This window comes from Salvelinus alpinus, chromosome 3 (genome assembly GCF_045679555.1).
Source record: "Salvelinus alpinus chromosome 3, SLU_Salpinus.1, whole genome shotgun sequence".
Taxonomy (NCBI): Eukaryota; Metazoa; Chordata; class Actinopteri; order Salmoniformes; family Salmonidae; genus Salvelinus; species Salvelinus alpinus.
The window spans coordinates 64,880,042-64,892,129 of record NC_092088.1 but is presented as its reverse complement, the minus strand read 5'-3'; the positions used below and the strand labels follow the sequence as shown (position 1 = coordinate 64,892,129).

The 12,088-nt window shown below is 41.6% G+C and overlaps 1 protein-coding gene across 2 annotated transcripts in view; it reads right to left on the bottom strand.

Moving 5' to 3' along the window:
* Positions 1-11,403, bottom strand: part of LOC139571125 (glutamate--cysteine ligase catalytic subunit-like) — a 44,704-nt gene extending 33,301 nt beyond the window's left edge. For both annotated transcript variants that reach the window (XM_071393712.1, XM_071393713.1), the window contains exon 1: positions 10,826-11,403. In XM_071393712.1, coding sequence (XP_071249813.1) covers positions 10,826-10,975 — 150 coding nt within the window. In that variant the 5' untranslated portion in view covers positions 10,976-11,403. The remainder of the gene's footprint in view (positions 1-10,825) is intronic.
* Between the last annotated feature and the right edge of the window lie 685 nt (positions 11,404-12,088).

Here is a 12,088-nt window from a genome sequence, read left to right as displayed (position 1 = left end):
ACATGCCCGGAGCACACGTCCTGGTAATCCATCTGGCCCCGCAGCCTTGTGAATGTTGACCTGTTTAAAAGGTCTTACTCACGTCGGCTACGGAGAGCGTGATCACGCAGTCATCCGGAACAGCTGATGCTCTCATGCATGCCTCAGTGTTGCTTGCCTTGAAGCGAGCATAGAATTGATTTAGCTCGTCTAGTAGGCTCATGTCACTGGGCAGCTCACGGCTGTGCTTCCCTTTGTAGTTTGTAATAGTTTGCAAGCCCTGCCACATCCGACGAGCATCGGAGCCGGTGTAGTATGATTCAATCTTAGCCCTGTATTGACGCTTTGCCTGTTTGATGGTTCGTCGCAGAGCATAGCGGGATTTCTTGTAAGCTTCCGGGTTAGAGTCCCACACCTTGAAAGCGGCAGCTCTACCCTTTAGCTCAGTGCGAATGTTGCCTGTAATCCATGGCTTCTGGTTGGGATATGTACGTACAGTCACTGTGGGGACGACGTCCTCAATGTACTTATTGATAAAGCCAGTGACTGATGTGGTGTATTCCTCAATGTCATCGGAAGAATCCCGGAACATGTTCCAGTCTGTGATAGCAAAACAGTCCTGTAGTTTAGCATCTGCTTCATCTGACCATTTCTTTATAGACCGAGTCACTGGTGCTTCCTTCTTTAATTTTTGCTTGTAAGCAGGAATCAGGAGGATAGAATTGTGGTCGGATTTACCAAATGGAGGGCGAGGGAGAGCTTTGTACGCGTCTCTGTGTGGAGTACAGGTGATCTAGAATTTTTTTCCCTCTGGTTGCACATTTAACATGTTGATGGAAATTTGGTAGAACTGATTTGTTTCCCTGCATTAAAGTCTCCGGCCACTAGGAGCGCCGCCTCTGGGTGAGTGGTTTCCTGTTTGCTTATTTCCTTATACAGCTGACTGAGTGCAGTTTTAGTTCCCGGCATCTGTCTGTGGTGGTAAATAAACAGCCACGAAAGGTATAGCTGAGAACTCTCTAGGCAAGTAGTGTGGCCTGCAATTCATCATAATATACTCTACTTCAGGCGAGCAAAATCTAGAGACTTCCTTAAATTTCGTGCACCAGCTGTTGTTTACAAATATGCACAGACCGCCCCCCTCGTCTTACCGGAGTGTGCTGTTCTATCCTGCCGGTGCAACATGTATCCCGCTAGCTGAATATCCATGTCTTCATTCAGCCACGATTCCGTGAAACATAGGATATTACAGTTTTGATGTCCCGTTGGTAGGATATTCGTGATCGTACCTCGTCTAGTTTATTGTCCAATGATTGCACGTTGGCGAGTAATATTGACGGTAAAGGCAGCTTTCCTAGTTGCCTTCTGCGGGTCCGGACGAGGCATCCGGCTCTTCTTCATCTGCGTCGCTTCCTTTTGCGAATAATTGGGATGTCTGCCCTGTGGGGTGTTTGGAGAATATCGTGTGAGTCCTGCTTGCTGCTGTTGTTGAAAAAATCTGTCTAATCCGAGGTGAGTGATCGCTGTCCTGATATCTAGAAGCTCTTTTTTGCCGTAAGATACGGTTGCAGAAACATTATGTACAAAATAATTTACAAATATCGCGAAAAAACCTCACATAATAGCACAATTGGTTAGGAGATCGTAAAACGGCAGTCATCTCCTCCGGCGCCAAATGCGGGTCGATTTCAGTATTGGCTGGTAAGAATATATATTTAACCAGCCACGTCAATTTGCAGGGCTCTACAGTGCAAGTATTACATTTGTGAATAATAAATAGTCAAAAGTAAAATATGAGCAGGTGCGAGGTAGCGTTTGAAAACAGCTACTGCAGCATTCTTCTAAGTATTTCTTCTGTTTTGTTTCATAGCTGCTAATCAAACAAAGAAATGTGAATCATATATCCCAACTGGTGAAGTAACACTGCCTGGCAGGGGACCTGTGCGCACTGAGTGAAGTGCTGATAGATTCATTTTTGGATGCGTTGCACACAGGCATAAAAATTGGCCTCATGTACTCGAAAGCTTTTCTTGGCAATTTACAATATTTTGTTCAGAAGCTAGGTTGTGTTTCAACGTTACTTTGAGTCTGTTACTTCAACAGATAACGAAGAGACGTCCTACTCACTCAGATCCCAAATCTCACAGACACATGACGGACTTAAGGGGCCCCATTCCCACGGTAACCTGCACTTAAAGGGGCAGCTGAACATTTTGTCTCTGATATTTTGGTTAAAACTAGATTTTTTATTTAACTAGGCAAGTCAGTTAAGAACAAATTCTTATATACAATGTCGGCCTACCAAAAGCCAAAAAGCCTCTTGTGATGATGGGACTGGGATTAAAAACACTCCGGTCACAGACCCAAAGCTCCGGTCACAAAAAATGTAATGAAACTGAGCAATATACCACATTACTTCTTACTAATATATTTATTGTTTTAGAAACATTACAAAGCATGGTCATCCGTAAAATATATATACAGTACCAGTCAAATGTTGAGACAACTTCTCATTCAAGGGTTTTTCCTTTATTTTACTATTTTCTACATTGTATAATAATAGTGAAGACATCAACACTATGAAATAACACATATAGAATCATGTAGTAACCAAAAATGTGAAACAAATCTAAATATATTTTAGATTGACTCTTCAAAGTATCCACCCTTTGCCATGACAGCTTTGCACACTCTTGACATTCTCTCAACCAGCCTCATGCGGTAGTCACCTGGAATGCATTTCAATTAACATATGTGCCATGTTAAAAGTTAATTTGTGGAATTTTTCCCTCTTAATGTGTTGGAGCCAATCAGTTGTGTTGTGACAAGGTAGGGGTGGTATACAGAAGATAGGGCTATTTGGTAAAAGACCAAGTCCATATTAAGGCAAGAACACCTCAAATAAGCAAAGAGAAATGACAGTCCATCATTACTTTAAGATATGATGGTCAGTCAATCCATAAAATTTCAAGAACTTTGAAAGTGCGTCACAAAAACCATCAAGTGTTATGATGAAACTGGCTCTCATGAGGACCGCCACAGGAAAGGAAGACCCAGAGTTCCCTCTGCTGCAGAGGATAACTTTCATAGAGTTACCAGCCTCAGAAATTGCAGCTCAAATAAATTCTTCACATAGTTCAAGTAACAGACACATATCAACATCAATTGTTCATAGGAGACTGCGTGAATCAGGCCTTCATGGTCGAATTGCTGCAAAGAAACCACTACTGAAGGACACCAATAAGAAGAGACTTGCTTGGGTCAAAAAACATGAGCAATGGACATTAGACGGGTGGAAATCTGTCCTTTGGTCTGATGAGTCCAACAGATTTTTGGTTCCAACCGACTTGTCTTTGTGAGACGCAGAGTAGGTGAACGGATGATCTCACCATGTGTGGTTCCCACCGTGAAGCATGGAGGAGGAGTTGTTATGGTGTAGGGGTGCTTTGCTGGTGACACTGTCAGTGATTTATTTAGAATTCAAGGCACACTTAACCAGCATGGCTACGACAGCGATACACCATCCCATCTGGTTTGGGCTTAGTAGGACTATCATTTGTTTTTCAACAGGACAATGACCCAACACCTCCAGGCTGTGTAAGGGCTATTTGACCAAGAAGGAGAGTGATGGAGTGCTGTATCAGATGACCTGGCTTCCACAATCACCCGACCTCAACCCAAATTGAGATGGTTTGGGGTGAGTTGGTTTGGGGTGAGTTGGATCGCAGAGTGAAGGAAAAGCAGCCAACAAGTGCTCAGCATATGTGGGAGCTCCTTCAAGACTGTTGGAAAAACATTCCAGGTGAAGCTAATTGACAGAATGCCAAGAGTATGCAAAGCTGTCCTCAAGGCAAAGGGTGGCTACTTTGAAGAATATAAAATATATTTTGATTTGTTTAACAATTGTTTTGTTACTAAATTATTCCAGATGTGTTATTTCATAGTTTTGATGTCTTCACTATTATTCTACAATGTAGAAAAAAGTACAAATAAAGAAAAACCCTTGAATGAGTAGGTGTGTCCAAACTTTTGACTGGTACTGTATGTAATTGTGCCGAAAAAATATTTTGGCTGGTGGACCAAACATTTATTTTAGGCCCTGGTGTGCCATAACCTCAAACCTTTTCTATTCTCCAATGACAATACAAGATCATCAGCCATGAGGCTAAACTTTTATTTTTGATCATTTGAGCAGAATGGAGCAGACCTCTTCTACAAACACTACCACTACTACTTCTCCATTTTCTAAGAGACTAGTATTCATACAAATGGTTCCATAGCTTAAATAACTGAATAATAAATAAGTTACTGAACAAAGTTGAGCTGTCTAAATCAAAGACAGTTATGCAATGGTCAGCTGCTTTGAATGGGTTCAATGTTTATGGACAGAGTATAAACATCAAAGCATCCATTTGCAGGGGTGGAAGAAACGAATTACAACTACTTACGTTCCTGTAATTGTGTAGCTTTGTTGTGTACTTAAGTACATTTTCAAAACTATCCATTACAGAGTACAATCTAGAAAAAGGATACACATCATCATGGCAAGCACATAAAGTTTGAGCCTTTTGTAGCAGCTCGAAATGTTCACTTGTTTGTCAGTGACAAGTAACATGACCAGATGGACCAATACAATTCAATTCGACGCATTTCACAAAAACAGCCCAATCATAGCTGTGTATGCAAACCATATGATGATCTGTAGCAGGATTTTCTGGCAGTAAAAAAAAAAGGTAGCTACATGCCAAGAAAGAAAAAAAAGGTTTCCTAATCAACTTGAAGAATAAATGGTTCCTAACGAGATTGTATTGTCACCTGAACCTGCTCAGACACACACAGAGACAGAGCCAGGTCTTCTGAAGACCACGAGGAAGGACATCCCTGGCCGCAACTCAAAGAACACTTCAGCTTCAAGCAGAGAAGAGGAGACCGTGTAATTATGGAATGTAAGTTCTGCTTACCAAAGATGGTGGAGGTGGCTGCCTACAAAAACTCTGCGTCAAACTTGAGGAAACATGTAATGGTACGAAAAGTAAAGTTAGAAATATATTTTATCACCATGAATGGCGTTTGTTGTGTAGGCTAACAAAGTGTTGCTATTAGCCATTTGCAATCAATCTGTAGCATAATGCTAACATTAGCTAGCTCATCCTGTTGCTAGCTATTTAGAAGCTAACCCTGACCAACATCTTTACACAGCTGAAGGAACTATAAGCTGTAGTGCGGGCTACTACCGCATTGACATTATAGTGGCTAGTAGCCAGCCATCCGCATGGTGCGTCTCACAGGCAACCGTTGACAAGCTTGTCATTAATTTGATCTGTGAGGGCCAACAGCCATTCTCTGTGGTCGAACAACCAGCTTTTAAAGAGTTGGTAACCACACTGCATCCTCAATGCAAAGTCATCTTGAAAGAGATCGTGATACCTCACATCTCAAAATAGAGCTACTTAATGTTAAATCCCTCACTTCAAAGGCAGTTATAGTCAATGAACTAATCATAATCTTGATGTGATTAGCCTGACTGAAACATGGCTTAAGCCTGATGAATTTACTGTGTTAAATGAGGCCTCAGCTCCTGGTTACACTAGTGACCATATCCCCCGTGCATCCCGCAAAGGCGGAGGTGTTGCTAACATTTACAATAGCAAATTTCAATTTACAAAAAATCTTATTTTGAGCTTCTAGTCATGAAATCTATGCAGCCTACTCAATCACATTTTATAGCTACTGTTTACAGTTTCCTCACTGAGTTCCTATCGGACCTTGTAGTCATAGCAGGTAATATTCACATTTTTGGTGATTTTAATATTCACATGGAAAAGTCCACAGACCCACTCCAAAGGACTTTCGGAGCCATCATCGACTCAGTGGGTTTTGTCCAACATGTCTCTGGACCTACTCACTGTAACAGTCATACTCTGGACCTAGTTTTGTCCCATGGAATGAATGTTGTGGATCTTAATGTTTTTCCTCATAATCCTGGACTATCGGACCACCATTTTATTACGTTTGCAATCGCAACAAATAATCTGCTCAGACCCCAACCAAGGAGCATCAAAGTCGTGCTATAAATTCTGAGACAACCCAAAGATTCCTTGATGCCCTTCCAGACTCCCTCTGCCTACCCAAGGACGTCAGAGGACAAAAGTCAGTTAACCACCTAACTGAGGAACTCAATTTAACCTTGCGCAATACCCTAGATGCAGTTGCACCCCAAAAAACAAAAAACATTTGTCATAAGAAACTAGCTCCCTGGTATACAGAAAATACCCGAGTTCTGAAGCAAGCTTCCAGAAAATTGGAACGGAAATGGCACCACACCAAACTGGAAGTCCTACGACTAGCTTGGAAAGACAGTAATGTGCAGTATCGAAGAGCCCTCACTGCTGCTCGATCATCCCATTTTTCCAACTTAATTGAGGAAAATAAGAACAATCCCAAATTTATTTTTGATACTGTCGCAAAGCTAACTAAAAAGCAGCATTCCCCAAGAGAGGATGGCTTTCACTTCAGCAGTAATAAATTAATGAACTTCTTTGAGGAAAAGATCATGATCATTAGAAAGCAAATTACAGACTCCTCTTTAAATCTGTGTATTCCTCCAAAGCTCAGTTGTCCTGAGTCTGCACAACTCTGCCAGGACCTAGGATCAAGAGAGACACTCAAGTGTTTTAGTACTATATCTTTTGACACAATGATGAAAATAATCATGGCCTCTAAACCTTCAAGCTGCATACTGACCCTATTCCAAATAAACTACTGAAAGAGCTGCTTCCTCTGCTTGGCCCTCCTATGTTGAACATAATAAACGGCTCTCTATCCACCGGATGTGTACCAAACTCACTAAAAGTGGCAGTAATAAAGCCTCTATTGAAAAAGCCAAACCTTGAAACAGAAAATATTTAAAAAAGCTATCGGCCTATATCGAATCTTCCATTCCTTTCAACATATTTTGAAAAAGCTGTTGCGCAGCTACACACAGCCATCCTGAAGACAAACAATGTATACGAAATGCTTCAGTCTGGTTTTAGACCCCATCATAGCACTGAGACTGCACTTGTGAAGGTGGTAAATTACCTTTTAATGGCGTCAGACCGAGGCTCTGCATCTGTCCTCGTGCTCCTAGACCTTAGTGCTGCTTTTGATACCATCGATCAGCACATTCTTTTGGAGACATTGGAAACCCAAAATGGTCAACATGGATCAGTTCATGGATCGCCTGGCCGGTTCCCCTCTCTCCACTGGGATTCTCTGCCTTTAACCCTATTACAGGGGCTGAGTCACTGGCTTACTGGTGCTCTTCCATGCCGTCCCTAGGAGGGGTGCATCACTTGAGTGGGTTGAGTCGCTGACGTGATTTTCCTGTCTGGGTTGGCGCCCCCCCTTGGGTTGTGCCGTGGCAGAGATCTTTGTGGGCTATACTCGGCATTGTCTCAGGATGGTAAGTTGGTGGTTGAAGGTATCCCTCTGGTGGTTTGGGGGCTGTGCTTTGGCAAAGTGGGTGATGTTCTATCCTGCCTGTTTGGCCTTGTCCGGGGGTATCATCGGATGGGGCCACAGTGTCTCCTGACCCATCCTGTCTCAGTCTCCAGTAGTTTATGTGTCGGGGGGCTAGGGTCAGTCTGTTATATCTGGAGTACTTCTCCTGTCTTATCCGGTGTCCTGTGTGAATTTAAGTATGCTCTCTCTAATTCTCTCTCTCTTGGAGGACCTGAGCCCTAGGACCATGCCTCAGGACTACCTGGCATGATGACTCATTGCTGTCCCCAGTCCACCTGGCCGTGCTGCTGCTCCAGTTTCAACTGTTCTGCCTGCAGCTATGAAACCCTGACCTGTTCACTGGACGTGCTACCTGTCCCAGACCTGCTGTTTTCAACTCTCTAGATGGCAGGAGTGGTAGAGATACTCTTAAATGATCAGCTATGAAAAGCCAACTGACATTTACTCCTGAGGTGCTGACTTGTTGCACCCTCGACAACTACTGTGATTATTATTATTTGACCATGCTGGTCATTTATGAACATTTGAACATCTTGGCCATGTTCTGTTATAATCTCCACCCGGCACAGCCAGAAGAGGACTGGCCACCCCTCATAGCCTGGTTCCTCTCTAGGCTTCGGCCTTTCTAGGGAGTTTTTCCTAGCCACCTTGCTTCTACACCTGCATTGCTTGCTGTTTGGGGTTTTAGGCTGGGTTTCTGTACAGCACTTTGAGATATCAGCTGATGTAAGAAGGGCTATATAAATACATTTGATTTGATCTCCAGACCTACTGTTCGTTCAAGAATACATGAAGCTGCCAATCACATGAAGAACACAGTTATGGTACACCTTGGCAGGGTAAATTATGTTGCCACCATCACCGATTGTTGGACAGCTCATCAAAGGAATTACATCGTGGTCACATGTCACTGGACAGATGAAGAAACTCTGGTGAGACGTTCTGCTGCACTCACTTGCAAGAGATTGAGAGGTTCCCAAACATTTGATGTGCTTGCAGGTGCCCTCGATGACATCCATTGTGCATACAGAATCAGGGGGAAAGTGGTAAGAACCACAACCGACAGTGGATCAAACTTCATCAAAGCATTCAATGTTCTTGGTGAGCAGAGCCAGGCAGTAGAGTCCGCAGATCGAGACTCAGATGCTGAAGAGCCAGCAGAGCAGGTTGCATACCAAGACCCATATTCCATCCTGAAAAATGACAGTGGCCTAGAATATAAACTCCCTCAGCATCAATTGTGTGCATGTCACCTGCTGAACCTCATTGCAACAGATTCTGCGTTGGCAGAAACAAATAGTGATAGCTACAAAAGGTTGTCCAGGACGTCTTTGCCAAATGCCAAGCCATGTGGAATAAAATGGGGCGTTCAACCTTAGCTGCTGAAGTTGTAGAGAATGAGTGCAAACTGCAGTTCATCCGTCCAAATCAAACACATTGGTACTCAACTTACCTGGCTGTGGAGAGGATCACACGTATCATACAAGAGAAGGGGGAGGATGCCATAAGAAATTAGTGTGAAGAATTAAAAGTGAAAATGTGAGTAGCAATTATTTGAATCCAAGTTATGTTTTCCTATTACAGTAATATGTATTGTCCATGAAATTTTAGAATTCTAAGAGGTACTACATTTACCTTAATCCTTCAGGCTGAGCCTGGCAGAAATGTCCTTCTTGAATGAGTACTGCAAAGTGATGAAGCCTTTGGTCTCAGCTTTGAACATTCTACAGTCTGAGATCAACACGCATATGTGGTGGCTGCTGCCAGTGATCTTCTTACTAAAAACAAAACTTCAAAGGCTGGAAGCATCTTGCCAAATGTGCCTACCACTTATCAGAGCCATTCAGAACGGTCTCCAAAAGCACTTTGGAGAAATGATGAGAGGAGCCACAGCTTATTGCTGCTGCAATCCTTCTGCCAAAGTTCAAGACGTCTTGGACTGACAAAGCTGATGTCATCACAGCCAGTATGATTTCTTTACTCCAAAAGGTTTTAACCTCATTGTCCATATGATTATATATTTTAGTCTGAGTCTTTTCTTAAATAGTTTTTTTTGTTTTGTTTTCTATTTTCCATTATTTAAGTTGCTGGACAATAACCTTTTCATATAACTATGTTTGGGTACAGCCAGACATGGACTCACCTCATTAGAGAATTTGTTAGGTCTGAATGTATTTGAACAACTCAAATCAATCTCAGTATCTGAGAATAACAAGTGCGGAAGTCTGTGTTAGAGCTATTGCAATGCCAATACTATGATTGTGTTGCCAGCCACATAACACAGAGTTTGCTGAAACACTGAATATGTGAATGTTGTGTTGTTTCCAATGTACAGGTTTGGCGTACCTGAAGAATCATCTTGACACAATCACACAGGACGAGACTGCTCATCTAAGGCAGCATTCATCTGATGAAGATTTCTTCATCACTGACAACCAAACGGTCAGAAGGTACAGGGGAGGTGGATGGATATCTTGCTAGTCCATCGGACTAAATGGATTTACTTCATTTGTTTCCGTACATAAATAAGTTGCCGCCTGTGAGCGTCTTTTTAGCTGTGCTGGACTACGCTTCACTGCAAAGCGAGCTAGGATAGACTCAATTAACTTAGAAAATCAGCTCCTACTGAAACTGAACAGCAAATTCAGAGACAACTGAAGTGAGTTAAGTGTTCAATAGGCAGTTCCACAAAAAATATGCCTTTTGAACATTTGTATATGTTAAGTTGAAGATTAAATATTAAAATCAGCTGTGCTGAATCTTATCTTGTTGGTTATTTTCTGGTGTTTTATGGAACATTTAGCCTGTCAAACATTACATGTAAACAATATTACATATACAGTAGTATATTGAAAAGTTTTTGTAAAAGTTATTGTAAAAGGAGAATAAAAATAACCATCAAAATAGCAAATTATTTTAGAACTTGGTAACTTTTACTCTGAGTACTTTTTAAAAATGTGCTACTTTTTACTTTTAGTTGATTTTTTTTTTTACACCAGTACTTTTACTTGATTACAATTTAAATAAATTAACAGTACTACTGCTTGAGTAGGATTTTACAGTACTCTTTCCACCCATGTCCATTTGTGTGATTACTGGGAAAAAAATTATGATTATCATTTGTATGAACTACTGTACTGATGCCCAGATGTGACTGATATCAACACTAGTTACACTGTTACTGTAAATCGGTTACAAGTTTCATCATCACAATCAAGTTGGCACGTTGTCAACATAGTTGCAACTTCACTGGTGATAGCGCACACTCACTGACTGACATTACTGAGATCACATGTAATACAAAAAATACGTTTATGTAAAAGTTCAGCCATGGCAGCCTTACCTCATCACCCCATAACAATACATCCTTCTGTCGTTCTTTCACCTTGTTATAGATGTTGAGAAACTGAACGATGCCATGCTTCCTGACATGGTCTGCATACTTTTTGGTTTCTTCCCAGTTGAGCGGTGACCCTTGTGACAGCAAGCCCATAGCACAAGCGTTCGGCACCAACAGCGAGACTAGCGCGTACTATTTTGTTTAGCTACCGTTAGCTATTAATTTTGCTCGTTAGCTAACGTTATTTAGCCAAGTTCACCGATGTAGCTAGCTAGTTACTTTCAACAAAACAAAACTCGAGCAAAATTAACACTGATGTAGTTATTTAAATTGTAACGCTGATACTTATTAGGTAGCTAGACAAAAAGGGGGAGGCCTTCACATATCTCTTGCTATCTCGAAAGCTAATACAATGTCCCACGCGCGGAATAGAAATGCCAAGGTTGTTACCCCATGCAATACCTATTTAATTCAGAATAGAAATTACACTTAAATATATTTCCCGGGAATGAATCACTTCCTTATAACGTTAGTGAGAAACGGCCAATTCAATCCGCTAGCCAAGCATCCACTGTTTGAGTGTGCAAAATGTCCTAGTTCACAGACTTAACGTTGACTGAACACACGTGACCGTGTGGCGCGCGTCATGTTATGACTCAGCAATCTTTCCCTCCTCCCTCAAAACCTTCAATGAACATTATTCTCAATTTGGCATGCCAAAACCAGTCTACTAAGTATGTGTACTTAGTAGACATACTTTTTCAAGACTATTATTATTATTATTATATGTGTATTTTTTTCCCATTGTATTGTAAAATAATTAATAAATAATCTTACAAAAAAACAATATATTTTTGTACACACACTTTAATAGACTGGTTTTGGTAGATCAACTATAAAATAATGTTAATTTAAGGTTTTGAGGGAGGAGGCTAAGATTGCTGAATCATAACATGACACACCCCCACACAGTCACTTGTTCAGTCACAACATCCCCACCCCAGACACAGCTGCTCACACCCCAGCTCCAGCACCCACATCACTCTCTGCCACATGGCCTCAAACTGGACCATTTTGTTTCTCTCCTTCACCCACACACTTTCAACATTTAGATAATAAGCATTTTACCTTTCCATTGTGTTAACGATGGAGGGCTGGTTGATTTCCAGTTTTTAAGTCTGTGTTGACGAGTAAAGAATCTTCCAACCCATTGTGTGTCTCACTGCACCTTCATATGCCATATCTTTAAATATGCAGACAGACAGA